Source organism: Coregonus clupeaformis, chromosome 37, assembly GCF_020615455.1.
Source record: "Coregonus clupeaformis isolate EN_2021a chromosome 37, ASM2061545v1, whole genome shotgun sequence".
Lineage (NCBI taxonomy): Eukaryota > Metazoa > Chordata > Actinopteri > Salmoniformes > Salmonidae > Coregonus > Coregonus clupeaformis.
Genome location: NC_059228.1, coordinates 29,611,300 through 29,628,082, shown reverse-complemented (window position 1 = coordinate 29,628,082; position 16,783 = coordinate 29,611,300). Strand labels below are relative to the sequence as shown.

The 16,783-nt window shown below is 42.5% G+C and overlaps 2 protein-coding genes across 4 annotated transcripts in view; both read right to left on the bottom strand.

Annotated features, from left to right (window-relative positions):
* shtn1 (shootin 1) overlaps positions 1-13,667 on the bottom strand; it is a 44,810-nt gene extending 31,143 nt beyond the window's left edge. The window contains exons 1-4 of one of the 3 annotated variants that reach the window (XM_041866945.2): positions 13,536-13,667; positions 10,074-10,126; positions 9,327-9,387; positions 5,751-5,845 (exon numbers count right to left, since the gene is read on the bottom strand). In XM_041866945.2, coding sequence (XP_041722879.1) covers positions 5,751-5,845; positions 9,327-9,387; positions 10,074-10,126; positions 13,536-13,593 — 267 coding nt within the window. In that variant the 5' untranslated portion in view covers positions 13,594-13,667. Of the gene's footprint in view, positions 1-5,750; positions 5,846-9,326; positions 9,388-10,073; positions 10,164-13,535 lie in introns of those variants that run through there. The other 2 variants (XM_041866946.2, XM_041866947.2) reach the window with 2 other exon arrangements.
* A 1,554-nt stretch (positions 13,668-15,221) lies between these two features.
* LOC121553239 (V-type proton ATPase subunit B, brain isoform-like) overlaps positions 15,222-16,783 on the bottom strand; it is a 41,199-nt gene continuing 39,637 nt past the window's right edge. Inside the window, exon 14 of the mRNA XM_041866266.1 lies at positions 15,222-16,222. Within this exon, the coding sequence (XP_041722200.1) occupies positions 16,080-16,222 (143 nt within the window). The 3' untranslated portion in view covers positions 15,222-16,079. The remainder of the gene's footprint in view (positions 16,223-16,783) is intronic.

Below are 16,783 nucleotides of genomic sequence, written 5' to 3'. Positions count from 1 at the left end.
CTAGTGATGGCTATTTAACAGTCTGATGGCCTTGAGATAGAAGCTGTTTTTCATTCTCTCGGTCCCAGCTTTGAAGCACCTGTACTGACCTCGCCTTCTGGATGATAGCGGGGTGAACAGGCAGTGGCTCGGGTGGTTGATGTCCTTGATGATCTTTTTGGCCTTCCTGTGACATCGGGTGCTGTATGTATCTTGGAGGGCGGGTAATTTGCCCCCGGTAATGCGTTCGGCAGACCGAACCACCCTCTGGAGAGCCCTGCGGTTGTGGGTGGTGCAGTTGCCGTACCAGGCGGTGGTACAGCCCGACAGGATGCTCTCAATTGTGCATCTGTAAAAGTTTGTGAGGGTTTTAGGTGCTAAGCCAAATTTATTCAGCCTCCTGAGGTTGAAGAGGCTCTGTTGCGCCTTCTTCACCACACTGTCTGTGTGGGTGGACCATTTCAGTTTGTCGGTGATGTGTACGCCAAGGAACCTGAAGCTTTCCACCTTCTCCACTGCGGTCCCGTCGATGTGGATAGGGGGGTGCACCCTCTGCTGTTTCCTGAAGTCCACAATCATCTCCTTTGTTTTGTTGATGTTGAGTGAGAGGTTATTTTCATGGCACCACACTCCCAGAGCCCTCACCTCCTCCCTGTAGACGGTCTCGTCATTGTTGGTAATCAAGCCTACTACTGTTGTGTCGTCTGCAAACTTGATGATTGAGTTGGAGGTGTGCTTGGCCACACATTCTTGGGTGAACAGGGAGTACAGGAGGGGGCTGAGCACGCACCCTTGTGGGGCCCCAGTGTTGAGGATCAGCGAAGTGGAGATGTTGTTTCCTACCTTCACCACCCGGGGGCGGCCTGTCAGGAAGTCTAGGATCCAGTTGCACAGGGCGGGGTTCAGACCCAGGGCCTCGAGCTTAATGATGAGCTTGGAGGGTACTATGGTTTTGAATGCTGAGGTATAGTTAATAAGTGCATCGATGACGTCGTCCCCACAGTGACTGTACGTACATACCCCAACCAGAAGCCATGGATTACAGGCAACATCCGCACTGAGCTAAAGGGTAGAGCTGCCGCTTTCAAGGAGCGGGACTCTAACCCGGAAGCTTATAAGAAATCCCGCTATGCCCTCCGACGAACCATCAAACAGGCAAAGCGTCAATACAGGACTAAGATCGAATCGTACTACACCGGCTCCGACGCTCGCTGGATGTGGCAGGGCTTACAAACTATTACAGACTACAAAGGGAAGCTGCCCAGCAACACGACCCTCCCAGATGAGCCAATTACTTCTATGCTCGCTTTGAGGCAAGTAACACTGAAACATGCATGAGAGCATCAGCTGTTCCGGATGACTGTGTGATCACGCTCTTCGTAGCCGATGTGAGTAAGACCTTTAAACAGGTCAACATTCACAAGGGCGCAGGGCAAGACGGATTACCAGGACGTGTACTCCGAACATGCGTTGACCAACTGGAAAGTGTCTTCACTGACATTTTCTCCCTGTCTGAGTCTGTAATACCAATATGTTTCAAGCAGACCACCATAGTCCCTGTGCCCAAGAACACTAACCTGCCTAAATGACTACCGACCCGTAGCACTCATGTCTGTAGCAATGAAGTGTTTGAAAGGCTGGTCATGGCTCACATCAACACCATTATCCCAGAAACCCTAGACCCACTCCAATTTGCAAATCGCAGCAACAGATCCACAGATGATGCAATCTCTATTGCGCTCCACACTGCCCTTTCACACCTGGACAAAAGGAACACCTATGTGAGAAAGCTATTCATTGACTACAGCTCAGCGTTCAACACCATAGTGCCCTCAAAGCTCATCACTAAGCTAAGGACCCTGGGACTAAACACCTCCCTCTGCAACTGGATCCTGGACTTCCTGACGGGCCACCCCCAGGTGGTAAGGGTAGGTAACAACACATCCGCCACGCTGATCCTTAACACGAGGGCCCCTCAGGGGTGCGTGCTCAGACCCATCCTGTACTCACTGTTCACTTATGACTGCGTGGCCAGGCACGACTCCAACACCATCATTAAGTTTGCCGATGACACAACAATGGTAGGCCTGATCACCGACAACGACGAGACAGCCTATAGGGAGGAGGTCAGAGACCTGGCCGTGTGGTGCCAGGACAACAACCTCTCCCTCAGCGTGACCAAGACAAAGGAGATGATTGTGGACTACAGAACAAAGAAGAGGACCGAGCACGCCCCCATTCTCATCGACGGAGCTGTAGTGGAGCAGGTTGAGAGCTTCAAGTTCCTTGGTGTCCACATCACCAACAAACTAACATGTTCCAAGCACACCAAGACAGTCATGAAGATGGCACGACAAAACCTATTCCCCCTAAGGAGACTGAAAAGATTTGGCATGGGTCCTCAGATCCTCAAAAGTTTCTACAGCTGCACCATCGAGAGCATACTGACTGGTTGCATCACTGCCTGGTATGGCAACTGCTCGCCCTCCGACCGCAAGGCACTACAGAGGGTAGTGCATACGGCCCAGTACATCACTGGGACCAAGCATCCTGCCATCCAGGACCTCTATACCAGGTGGTGTCAGAGGAAGGCCCTACAAATTGTCAAAGACACCAGCCACCCTAGTCATAGACTGTTCTCTCTGCTACCGCACGGCAAGCGGTACCGGAGCGCCAAGTCTAGGTCCAAGAGGCTTCTAAACAGCTTCTACCCCCAAGCCATAAGACTCCTGAACATCTAATGAAATGGCTACCTGACTATTTGCATTGCCCCCTCACCCCTCTTTTACGCTGCTGCTACTCTCTGTTTATTATCTATGCATAGTCAATTTAATTATTCTACCTACATGTACATATTACCCCAATTACCTCGACAAACCGGTGCCCCCGCACATTGACTCGGTACCGGTACCCCCTGTATATAGCCTTGCTATTGTTATTATTACTGCTGCTCTTATTTTCTTTTTTTTTCTTTCTTAAAACGGCATTGTTGGTTAAGGGCTTGTAAGTAAGCATTTCACTGTAAGGTTTACACCTGTTGTATTCAGCGCATGTGACCAATACAATTTGATTTGATTTGATTTGAGACTAGTCAGGATTGAGGGAAAGATGAATGGAGCAAAGTACAGAGAGATCCTTGATGAAAACCTGCTCCAGAGCCCTCAGGACCTCAGACTCGGGCGAAGGTTCACCTTCCAACAGGACAACAACCCTAAGCACACAGCCAGGACAACGCAGGAGTGGCTTTGGGACAAGTCTCTGAATGTTTTTGAGTGGCCCAGCCAGAGCCTGGACTTGAAACTGATCGAACATCTCTGGAGAAACTTGAAAATAGCTGTGCAGCGACGCTCCCCATCCAACCTGACAGAGCTTGAGAGGATCTGCAGAGAAGAATGGGAGAAACTCCCCAAATACAGGTGTGCCAAGCTTGTAGTGTCATACCCAAGAAGACTCAAGGCTGTAATCGCTGCCAAAGGTGCTTCAACAAAGTACTGAGTTAAGGGTCTGAACACTTATGTAAATGTACTGTATACAGTACAAAAGTATGTGGACATCCCTTCAAATTAGTGGATTCGGCTATTTCAGCCACACCTGTTGCTGACAGGTGTATAAATCGAGCACGCCGCCATGCAATCTCCATAGACAAACATTGGCAGTAGAATGGCCTTACTGAACAGCTCAGTGACTTTCAACGTGGCACCGTCATAGGATGCCACCTTTCCAACAAGTCAGTTCGTCAAATTTCTGCCCTACTAGAGCTGCCCCAGTCAACTGTAAGTGCTGTTATTGTGAAGTGGAAATGTTTAGGAGCAACAACGGCTCAGCCGCGAAGTGGTAGGCCACAGAAGCTCACAGAACGGGACCACCGAGTAAAAATCGTCTGTCCTCGGTTGCAACACTCACTACCGAGTTCCAAACTGCCTCTGGAAGCAATGTCAGAACAAGAACTGTTCGTTGGGAGCCGCACACAAGCCTAAGATCACCATGCGCAATGCCAAGCGTTGGCTGGAGGGGTGTAAAGCTCGCCACCATTGGACTCTGGAGCAGTGGAAACGCGTTCTCTGGAGTGATGAATCACGCTTCACCATTTGGCAGTCCGACGGACAAATCTGGGTATGGCGGATGCCAGGAGAACGCTACCTGGCCGAATGCATAGTGCCAACTGTAAAGTTTGGTGGAGGAGGAATAATGGTCTGGGGCTGTTTTTCATGGTTCGGGCTAGGCCCCTTAGTTCTAGTGAAGAGAAATCTTAACACTACAGCATGCAATGACAATCTATACGATTCTGTGCTTCCAACTTTGAGGCAACAGTTTGGGGAAGGCCCTTTCCTGTTTCAGCATGACAATGCCTCTGTGCACAAAGCGAGGTCCATACAGAACCGGTTTGTCGAGATCGGTGTGGAAGAACTTGACTGGCCTGCACAGAGCCCTGACCTCAACTCCATCTAACACCTTTGGGATGAATTGGAATGCCGACTGCGAGCCAGGTCTAATCGCCCAAAATCAATTCCCGACCTCACTAAGGCTCTTGTGGCTGAATAGAAGCAAACCCCCACAGCAATGTTCCAACATCTAGTGGAAAGCCTACCCAGAAGAGTGGAGGCTGTTATAGCAGCAAAGGGAGGACCAACTCCATATTAATGCCCATGGTTTTGGAATGAGATGTTCGACAAGCAAGTGTCCACATACTTTTGGTAATGTAGTGTGTCATACTTTTTATGTTTATACTTTACAGATATACATTTTCATTATGTAGTTGTCAAAATCTATAGTAGACAAACCAGTATACATGTCAAATCTATAGGTTTACCAAACGTTTATGTGATCATCAATTAAGAGCACGCTGATTAAGTAATAGTAAAATGTATTTGAACAAAAGAGAAGATCATTATATCAAAAGTAATGTGATCATTGCATTGTGCAAGGCAATTACTTTATGTGAACATGTGAAACACTGATTAAGTTTGGTGAAAAAGTGACTGTATGATTTTGTGTGTTGTACTTAGTCAATTGAAAATGTGCTTAGAGTTTTGAAACAACTGTTTTGAGTTTTGTACTAGGAGTTGTGAAAATGTATCACATACTGTACTTGTGAAAATTGCACCAAAGCAAAAAAATAATAAACTGTAATCAAATAGCATTTCAAATGTTATAAAATATGCATATACATAGATGGCCATATGGATGCCCAATAGCAACTGTAATAACATCAACTAATCCTTATGCAATGATCACCATCAGAGTTTTTCCCAGAACATAATTTTTTAATAAACAATATTATAGCAAAAACATTCATATGTGTAGAAAGCACAGCTGCATGTAGCCCACCATGCCTGGCTGGGACTGGATTGTTGGGAGGAGGAGGAGGAGGAGGAGGAGGAGGAGGAGGAGGAGGAGAAGGAGGAGGAGGAGGAGGAGGAGGAGGAGGAGGAGGAGGTATTGTACAGAAGCTCTCTCCCACCCCTGGCAGAACTGCCAGGTGGAAACAGAAGTCTTCTGTCCAAAGAATTGTGTGGGTAATGATTAGAGTGATGAGTCCAGCATCAGCGGGCTGAGAAATCACTCTGCCCACTCTGAATCAGACCTAAACATTTGGCAAGCATTTCACAAAATAACTGTGCCCTGGATTACAGGACCAATTTTTGGCCAGAAATTTTTTTGCACAAAGATTTATGGTGTCTACATAGAAATTAGGAGCAATATTTGTTTCACGGGAAGAATTGGGAGCATACAATGAGCTAATTCCTTCATTGCTCGTTAGGCTGACCCACCTTGGAGGCCAGGGCTTCCACACTCTGTCTGCATGTCCTCTCTATGTCCAGGTTCTCCTGAATGCTGTTGACCTCTTCAATGACCATGTGGGACACTGTAGGAGAGTGAGAGAAACAACACTGTTGAACACCTCCAATCCGGCGTAAACATTGTGTAGTGCGTTTTTTTCTTTATCTGTGGTTGATAGAATTGGGGCCTAAGTAATTTATCTATTTTGATCAATAGCAGAGTTACACTACAGAGGTAGACCTACACTAGATTTCTTGTTGGCATACTGTAGGCAACATTTTTGCCATGTGGTCTGATCCTAAGGTTCACCTTATAGAGACCCACAGTGGAGGTGTCATAATACCCATAAAACCTAGCGATCAAACAGGGAAATGGTTCCAATCGTTTTCCCACCATAAATGTTTCCCATAGGGGATTTTAAAAACACTTAACATAAGGGCTGTGTTTAGTGTAGGCTTACCCTGGCGTGACATTTTGATAACCACGTAAATCTCTCTCGGACAAGGTGACTTTTACCAATATATTTCGTTCTATTTACTCTCAGATTCGAAAATGCTAATTAGCATCAAAGTAGACATCATGTAAAACTACAAATCCCTGCAAGCTCCTGCACGTCATTTCTAGCTGACACCTTTGTTTAAACTTACACATGACAGTTTACAGAATTGTCCATTTAAAGAAATGTTGCCAATTTATTCATTTCTACATTTAGCTAACATTAGTTAATCCAGAGATTCTTACCTTTGCCTCGATTCGGCAGTCTCGTCCAGATCATCATGGCATTTGTAGTTCTTTATGATAGCCACATTAGCAGCTAATTAGCATTTCATTTTTGGGTGGGTAAATACAGGTGAATATATTGATAAAAGTCACCTTGTCCTAGAGAGATTTACACAGTTATCAAAACGTCACGCCAGGGTAAGCGTACACGAAACACAGACCTTATTTTAAGGGTTTCTAAGATCCCCTATGGGAAAAATGTATGGTGGAAAAACGATTGGAACCATTTCCCTGTTTGACAGCTAGGTTTTATGGGTATTATTTTACATTTACATTTTAGTCATTTAGCAGACGCTCTTATCCAGAGCGACTTACAGGAGCAATTAGGGTTAAGTGCCTTATGACTCATACTGTGGAACTCTATTGGAGCTCATATCTTTATGTTTCAATCTTGAATATCATAAATATATATTTTTTTACATGTCTTTGGTTGGAAATATTCAGTTGCATTTACAACTAGCTTTCCATCCCAACGTTAGAGGTAACGTAAACCCTGAAGGATGAGACGACTAGGGCATTGTGCACTTCTTATGCGCTCTTTACAAAACAAGCCAAACAAGATAACATTAGCATTTCTGTTGACTCACTTACTGTGGAATCTGATACTTTTGCTACATTTACTAAGAAATGTACTCATGTCAACACAAGGTCACAACACTTGACAATATAAGTACGTATGTTTGTGTTTTATTTTGTGTCAGAGATTTGCCATGAACCACGTATATTCTCTTGTCAATTTAAAAGTAAGTTGACTAATATTACTAATGAACTGAGGTCTTATTTATTCTGCTTTTTGGAAAAATCCCATCAGTGGAACTATGAAAACACATTTGAGACTATGTAAAACCACTATAGGAAGGTCAAAGAAAACAATCTCCCTGCAACAATGGGTGCATTTTATTACAATTTAATTAATGTCATTGTGTGTTCATGGTCAGATATAGCAAAAGATTATAGAACCATAATGGATCATATCACCAGAGTGGTTAGTTAGTTAGTAGTTGTTGATGGAAATTGTTGATGGAAACTCAAAGGGCATGAGGTTGGATAAAATATTAAAGTTATTTAGGGACCATTCTCTAGCCCCTAATGTAAGACTTTTTAAACTGTGAAGTATAAAAGCTCCCTTTAGCCAGTAAATAAAAGAAAAAAGAAAAGAAAACATTCAGACACACTTAATGCTCTAAACGTTGACATCATTTGCAGGCCTAATCACAAACCCCAATGAAAGAGAACAGGCTTACTGCCACTTAACTAATTAAACATTGTGGTGGAAGGGGAAAAATAGGAATTAATGCCGTTAGCACAGACCTATCCCTTCCCAATGACACCTAATTGAAACTTGATGAACGTCTGTGCCTGCGATATCAAAGTTCCTCCTGCACCCTCTCCACATCAGTCATTCAATAGCACTTAGCTGACAGTTTCATCCCAGCATCTCTGTTGCTCTGCTCTTTCACAGACTCCATAATGCCCAACACACTCAACACCAGCAAAGGACGCCTTTAAATAAATTACACGTTAATTGTAATTACTGATAGGCACGGTAAATAAACAGGCCTGGAAGTGGAAGTGGAAAGTGTACAAGTGCAGGGCGACAGGGGTTCTGACACGTCAGAATCGGCCGTCTTAATAGTACGTTTCGGCCTCACCATCATCGCGCCATCTTTTTTCTCCCATCTTTTTCCCTCCTGTCAGGGAAGACAGTGATTACCCCTGTGCCGACGTACGGCATAATGGTATCAGCGCGCAGACAGAGAAGTGAATTAAATTGTATCTGCAGCCGTACTGAAGCCTTGATGAGGGGGCAGATGCCTTTGTGGTCTTATCATTATAACACAATGGTCATGTTGTCATCAACCTTGCCATCGTCAATTGAAAAGACGTGATTGTGTGTTGGGGGCTTTTTTTCTCTCCCTCTTCGCCCCGTCGTTTCGTTGTGAATAGGAGCAATTTTCTCAAAGCTATGAAATCACGTAATAGGTCCTAATATGCAGCTGTTTGGCATAGCAAGGCAGCCTCTATTAAATTGGAAGTCAAACAAAATATGTGTTTTTTGGCTGGAGAAATACTACATGTATGAGCAGAGGCCACATTTATTCAGATAAAAATCCCTCGACTGCCGTGATTACATAGAACAACTATTTCAATCATCTCTGACATTTTTATACTTTCAAAAATTCCAGAGATCAAATTACTGTCTTGAGTGGTTTGTGTGATGCATTTTGGTTTTAAGAAAAAATATCCCTGCAAAAAAACACAGAAATGCATTGTATTTCAAGCACATTTGTATGTGCGGAAGGAAACAGTAAAAATGGAGAAGCAGCAGAGAAGATGCTTTAAGTGTCATTTTGCATTCTGAAGACTAGTATTTACAAAAGAAAATCATATGACTATGTTTCTCTGATATAACTGAAGGTTAATCAATTTGAAGGGGCAGCATAAGAGTAAACAAAGCTGTGTTACCGCCTAAAGGGTGTGCCTTTTACCCAAGGTAAATGTCAAACACACACAGTTCATAGTGAGTCCAGGGTTCAAAGGTCACAGCAGCAGAGATAGTGTGGTTGATAGTTGGCATGAAAAGAATGCTATGGTAAACATTACATAACAGAACTGTAGGTGTTTACAGTCCCTCCTATACAATCCCTGACTAGTTTCCAATATGATGCATATGTTACCAGGGGGGAAACAATATCAATCTGATATGCAAGAATATCAGATCAATATTAGATCAAACATTTTTGACGAAAGATGGATTTGACAAAACATTTTCTTTATGTTCTCACCTTTTTGAAACTCTTCAAGCCTTTTGACTGCCTCGTCTCTCTCTGCCTGCATCCGTTGACACTGATATGACCCAATCACAAAAGAGAACAAAACACTTTGACAATATCTATTTTTCATTTACATTAGTGTCCTACCTTCATTGAGCCAGTCTATGAAAGATCATACTCTACTTGAACTCAATCTGAGAATGACATTTTCAGTGGGAGAACAGCTGAGGTCATGAAGATGATGGACTCTGTAAAAAGGCTTCCCAATATGAACTTTATGTGAACCTTAACAAGTTCTATATAAACCACCACCACATACCTTAAAGTGAAATGATGAAAGCAAAAAATTCAGACTACATTGATATCCCCGAGGCACAATGCATAGAGTACATATTATATGAGATTGAAAGTTTATCACAACAGTATTTAAATCTGATGTGATCATACAATTAATGTTCTCTTTTCTCTCTTGAAAGCATAATAATAAAGCATCTCTCTCGATCTCTTTCTCTCTCGATCTCTTTCTCTCTCACTCTCTCTCTCTCTCTCTCTCTCTCTCTCACACACACACACACAGTCTCTCTTTCACACATACAATAATTTAAAAAATAAACAAACCTTTATTTTCTTTAATCGATAATCACTATCATTCATTAATTGCAAACACAGTTAAAATTATGCACATCTCCCCAAGACCTCTAGCATGGATACCTATACACATGAACTGAACAGTTATAACAAGCCTTATACAACACTGACCTCCATGGTGTCTCTCTCATGCTGCCTCTGAAGACCCTCATACTCATGGACAGCTGTAGGGACCAAAGGATTGCAGTCACTCATCTTCAACTGTTCATCATCCCATAAGAGGAAACATATTTGAACTCTTATTGGGTTTCTTAAAACAGAACAACCATGTGGAAACATATTTATTCATTCCAACCCAATGACTGGATTCATATCCTAAGTGAAACATGACTATTCCTCACACCAACCTTAAAAATAGTCTCAATGCTCTGCTACATATACTTGAGTTAGTTTAGATTAAAACCACAGAAAATAATGTTTATCAATACAGAAAGACATGGAATAAAGGTTGTTCCAAACCCAGCTGTTTGCTAAGATCATCAGTGTGTCATGAGGGTGCTTTTTTACAAAGTCTGGGCAGACCCATGTATGGTTCGCTCCATAAAGCTGCATCTATGAATGCCTGGATCTTTACAAAGAACTGGATACTGGAATGTATAGCCACTGTGAAAGTAGATCTAAAACATCAACAAAACATGCATTATTTTGATGATCATTTGATGTTGAAGCTCTCCCTTCATGTAGCCTATACCTTGGTCCATTATGTTTCACAGTCAGGAAGCATAACAATAATATATTTATACACAGTGGTATGATAAAAGTCTACTACTGTACCTTTACTACTAAATGCAGTAGTAAAGGCAGTGCAAATTTGGCCCGCAGGTGGTGTTATGTGGCCCCCAAAGTTTTCTGAGCAAATTAATTAATTAATATTGTTGAATTTTCATTGTTGGATATAAAAAACGGTAAAAACACCAGCAAATCAGCTTCAAGTGATTTTAATTTGGGAAATCTGTTCCCAAGTATTTCCACGAATAATAGAGAGACACGTGATCAAAAACAAATGGAAGCAAGATTGATGTTTTATTCCAATATTATATGTTTGGGCTTCTTGCAGTCTACAAATTATTTGTATTTATGTTCCGGCCCCCCGACCATCCGCTCAAGAAGAAATTGGCCCACGGCTGAATATAGTTGATTATCCCTGCCCTAATCTATGAATATCACATGACTGGGAATATAGATATGCATCTCTTGGTCACAGATAAAAAAAAGTTAGGGCCGTGGATCAGAAAACCAGTCAGTACCCAATGTGACCACCATTTGCCTCATGCAGCGCGACACATCTCCTTCGTATAAAGATGATCAGGCTGTTTGTTGATTGTGGCCTGTGGAATGTGGTCCCACTCCTCTTTAATGGCTGTGCGAAGTTGCTGGATATTGGCGGGAACTGGAACACGCTATCGTCACGGTATCTCTGTGCATTCAAATTGCCATCGATAAAATGCTATTGTGTTCGTTGTCTGTAGTTTATGCCTACCCATACCATAACCCCACCACCACCATGAGGCACTCTGTTCACAACGTTGACATCAGCCAACCGCTCGCCCACACGACACCATACACGCTGTCTGCCATCTGCCCGGTACAGTTGAAACTGGGATTAATCCGTGAAGAGCACACTTCTCCAGCGTGCCAGTGGCCATCGAAGGTGAGCATTTGCCCACTGAAGTCGGTTACGACGCCGAACTGCAGTCAGGTCAAGACCCTGGTGAGGATAATGAGCATGCAGATTAGCTTCCCTGAGACGGTTTCTTACAGTTTGTGCAGAAATTATTTGGTTGTGCAAACCCACAGTTTCATCAGCTGTCCGGGTGGCTGGTCTCAGACGATCCAGCAGGTGAAGAAGCCAGATGTGGAGGTCTTGGGCTGGCGTGATTACACGTGGTCTGCGGTTGTTAGGCCGGTTGGTCGTACTGCCAAATTCTCTAAAATGACGTTGGAGGCGGCTTATGGTTGAGAAATTCACATTAAATTCTCTGGCAACAGCTCTGGTGAACATTCAGTCAGCATGCCAATTGCACGCTCCTTTAAAACTTGAGACATCTGTGGCATTGTGTTGTGTGGCAAAACTGCACATTTTAGAGTGGCCTTTTAATGTCCCCAGCACAAGGTGCACCTGTGTAATGATCATGCTGTTTAATAAGCCTCTGTTTTATGCCACACCTGTCAGGTGGATGGAATATCTTGGCAAAGGAGAAATGTTCACTAACAGGGATGTAAACAAATTTGTGCACCAAATTTGAGAGAAATAAGCTTTTTGTGTGTATGGAAAATTTCTGGAATCTTTTATTTCAGCTCATGAAACATGGGACCAACACCTTACATGTTGCATTTTATATTTCTGTTCAGTGTATATGTAACATAATCAGCATTGGTTGCTTAGTAGACACCCTACTGTGAGGCACTGTGCATTCATATTTAAATCTGAAAACCAGGTCAAGTACTTATTCCTGTAGGGTCCAACATTCAGGTCACGTGCTTACTCAACACTGCTGCTCTTACACCACATCATGCTGGCTAGCCGCACCCTACCCCCAACGTCTCCCCACTCTGAATGCAGTGATTCATTTTTGCTGGAGTTGCACACTCAATGTGTATTCATATGGTGTTCCAAATAATATTCTGGTGATTCAGAGGGCACCTCAGACTACACAGACCTCGTATGGAACTTTTGTTATTCCCCCTTACAACGTGTCGGAAAACGTTTATTGAATAAAGAAATATGAGGAACTGAAAGACAGTTTAAATCAAGGGAGATGACCATCCGTTGTGAATTCATGTATGTTTTGTGGTGAGAGAAATAAGCCTAGAACTTCTGAGGAAGTTCTGAGGCGTCATTGTCATTCTGGGTGGGTGTTTCTTTAGCCATTTATATTATATATATAAATACCTTTAACAATCAGAGTTATTTGTATCTGAACTCAGAATGTTAAAGGGATAGTTCGGGATTTTGGCAAATTACTATGCGTCCAGTATGAAGGAAATTGTATAGGTAGCTTCACGAGCCAACGCTAGACTTCCAGTCATTGAGCTAACGCTCGTTAGCCAGCAACTTTCTTCAAAATGAACGCATAGACAAACATAAAAATGGCATCCACGAGTTCATCTTCCTCTGGAGATGTAGATAAAGGGCCTCTTCGCAAAAATCCCTAACTATTCCTTTAAAACGTCTACTCTTTTTATTCAATAGATATGGCAAGGGCTCTCTTCAGCAAGGGCATATGAAAAACGTGTACAAAATAAACAAAAAGCCATTGAAAACATTGATAAGACCCCTCAGATAAAGTCCTAGGCTACATTATTCCTTACACAATTTGCCCTTGCCCTGAACGCAACAGCGCTCTAACTAATGAGAGTACTAAACTGCACAGATACAAATGAAGACAGAAAAAGTCCTATACATTTCATTCAAATTACGGTAGGTTACATTCAATAGGCTACGTATCCATGTTGAATGTCAACGGTTAACGGGCAGGCTATGAAAGAGCTGGAGTCATTGAACTGCAAATACATAACGAATATTTCGAACAGAAACACTAACCTAGCCATGCGACTAAGAAGAACTCTTACCTTGATTGGACAGCTCTGTAATGAGTTTCATTTTATATAGTTCATCTGGGGCCGCCATTGTGAGAAATTATATAATTTACAGTACACATCGAGGTGGTTACACATTACGTGCAACAGGAAATGATAATTTGACACACCTGTGCACACATCTCACCTTTGGCCATTGTCAAGTCTGATCTAGGCTTCGAATGCGTGTTTTTTCCCCTGATCAACTGTTTGTTGACTTGGACCTACAGTGCATTCGGAAAGTATGCACGGAAAGTATACTTTTTCCACATTTTGTTACGTTACAGCCTTATTCTAAAATGGATTACATCGTTTTCCCCCTCATCAATCTACACACAATACCACATAATGCCGAAGCAAAAACAGGTTTTTAGAGATTTTTGCAAATGTATAAAAAAAAGAAACTTAAATATTACATTTACATAAGTATTCAGACCCTTTACTCAGATCTTTGTTGAAGCACCTTTGGCAGCGACTACAGCCTCGAGTCTTCTTGGCTATGATGCTACAAGCTTGGCACACCTGTATTCTTGGAGTTTCTCCCATTATTATCTGCAGATACTCTGAAGCTCTGTCAGGTTGGATGGGTAGAGTCGCTGCACAGCACAGCTATTTTCAGGTCTCTCCAGAGATGTTAGATCGGGTTCAAATCCGGGCTCTGTCTGGGACACTCAAGGACATTCAGAGACTTGTCCCGAAGCCACTACTGCGTTGTCTTGGCTGTGTGCTTAGGGTCGTTGTCCTGTTGGAAGGTGAACCTTCGCCCCAGTCTGAGGTCCTGGGCGCTCCGGAGCAGGTTTTTATCATGGATCTCTCTGTACTTTGCTCCGTTCATCTTTCCCTCAATCCTGAATAGTCTCCTAGTGCCTGCCGCTGAAAAACATCCCCACAGCATGATGCTGCCACCACCATGCTTCACCTTAGGGATGGTGCCAGGTTTCCTCCAGATGTGACACTTGGCATTCATGCCAAAGACTTCCATCTTGGTTTCATCAGACCAGAGAATCTTGTTTCTCATGGTCTGAGAGTCATTTATGATGGAGGCCACTGTATTATTGGGGACCTTTAATGCTTGCAGACATTTTTTGGTACCCTTCCCCAGATCTGTGCCTCGACACAATCCTGTCTCGGAGCACTACGGACAATTCCTTCGACCTCATTGCTTGATTTTTGCTCTGACATGCACTGTCAACTGTGGGACCTTATATAGACAGGTGCGTGCCTTTCCAAATCATGCCCAATCAATTTAATTTACCACAGGTGGACTCCAATCAAGTTGTAAAAACATTTCAAGGATGATCAACGGAAACAGGATGCACCTGAGCTCATTTGAGACTCATAGGAAAGGGTCTGAATACTTACGTAAATGTGATATCAGTTTTTTATTTTTAATACATTTGCAGAAATTTCTAAAATACCTGTTTTCACTTTGTAATTGTGGGGTATTGTGTGTAGATTGATGAGGGGAAAAAATAACTTCATCCATTTTAGAATAAGGCTGTAATTTAACAAAATGTGGAAAAAGTCAAGGGGTCTGAACACTTTCCAAATGCATTGTATATATGGTTTATGACGGCCAATTCATATTCAAAATAATGTTGGCTAAGTGTGTGAAAAACGACCAACCTCAACATTAGTTGTGTGCATTGTCTGGTGGGATTACAAACATGTCACCCCTCATAATTCTAATATAATTTATTTATGGGCAGGAAAACACAGGAATCAATATAACAAACACACAGATCCGATTTCTGCAAACAAAGAGAATTAGCAATGCAACATGGGAATGGTTAGTATTATTTTTCTTTTAACAGCACATACATACAGCAAACAATGTAAACATTTTCTTTCGATAGTAATTACACCAAGCAACAGAGGCCAAAAAGAAATAAGCAATCACAGTTCACACAAAGGTCTAGATCTACAATAGACAATTTCAAATGGCCCAAAAGTTTGTCAAATATCAAAACTCTTACCTCAAGCCTATAAAAGTAAACATTTAAGTACCAATGATGTTCAGTCTACTAAATTAAAGTACGTCATGACACTTTCCTGACCTCCTGGGTGTTTGGTGAAGTCCTACAATTTCAGATATGGTTAACAAGTAATTTCCCCTCATCTGAAATAAGTGATTGAAGTGCTATCTTCAGGGTGACTAACAAACATATTGGACAAATTCAAACCATTGAAAATGTAAAAGAGAACATACCAATTCCCGTCGAGCTCTAATGTATAGGATGTTTTTATATTTTTGGAAGGTTTAATTTAGGTGGGGACAACATTCCATGAACAAAACCTAGCAGTAACATAACCCAATAAATAACAGGATCATTCTTTGATTTAAGTTCACATCTCTGAACAAAATGTAGAGATACAATCACAGACACTATCCATACGCATTTCTGGACACAGATACAGTAGAATACATCTACAGAGGGAGCTGAGATCATTGCTCTGTTCTGAGTGGTTGGGGGGGTCAACACTGGTCTAAGGGAGTGAGAGGGTTGCGGGGGTGGAGTCAGAGCATCCGAAAGGTGCTCAGTGACGAGCGGCAGACTCCCTGGGGTAGAACTCGGCCAGGGTGCTCTGGGGAATCCTCTTCAGCATCTCTTTGGGGAAGATTCGTAGCAGCTGCCAGCCAATGTCCAGGGTCTCATAGACGGTCCTGTTGTCATAGGGGCCTGAGGGGTGAGGTGACAGCGTTTTAGGTCTCAAATGCTATGACATTTCACAATATTCCTTATGACGACTAGTTGTCAATTGACTCATTCAGTGGTTTTAATAGGAGTATGAATACAACAATATTCCCCAGTGATTCAGATCTTTTTCATAACACTTGTTTTAGTCAACGTCAGGTCATGGAGCTAACATGTCTGAAATGCACCCCACCCTAACTCACAGCTTACTCTGTCGGAAAGATATCATTGATAGACTAGATATTAAGTCAATCATATGGTGTCACAACAGGTTTAAATGCAGTAGATCCCCATGATGCATAGCCTACAATAGTGCAATCCCTAGTTTTCAATCTAATCAAATCACATTTAATTGGTCGCATACACATATTTAGCAGATGTTATTGCGGGTGTAGCGAAATGCTTGTAAATCATCTGAAGGACAAGACGACTGAACGGCAGGCTCTTGTTCTTTGCCCAAAAGATGGCTCCATTTGTCTATGTTTCAACAGAGAAGGGATGCAAAAGTCTGACATGATACTTGCATTTCATGGTATTTTAATTTAA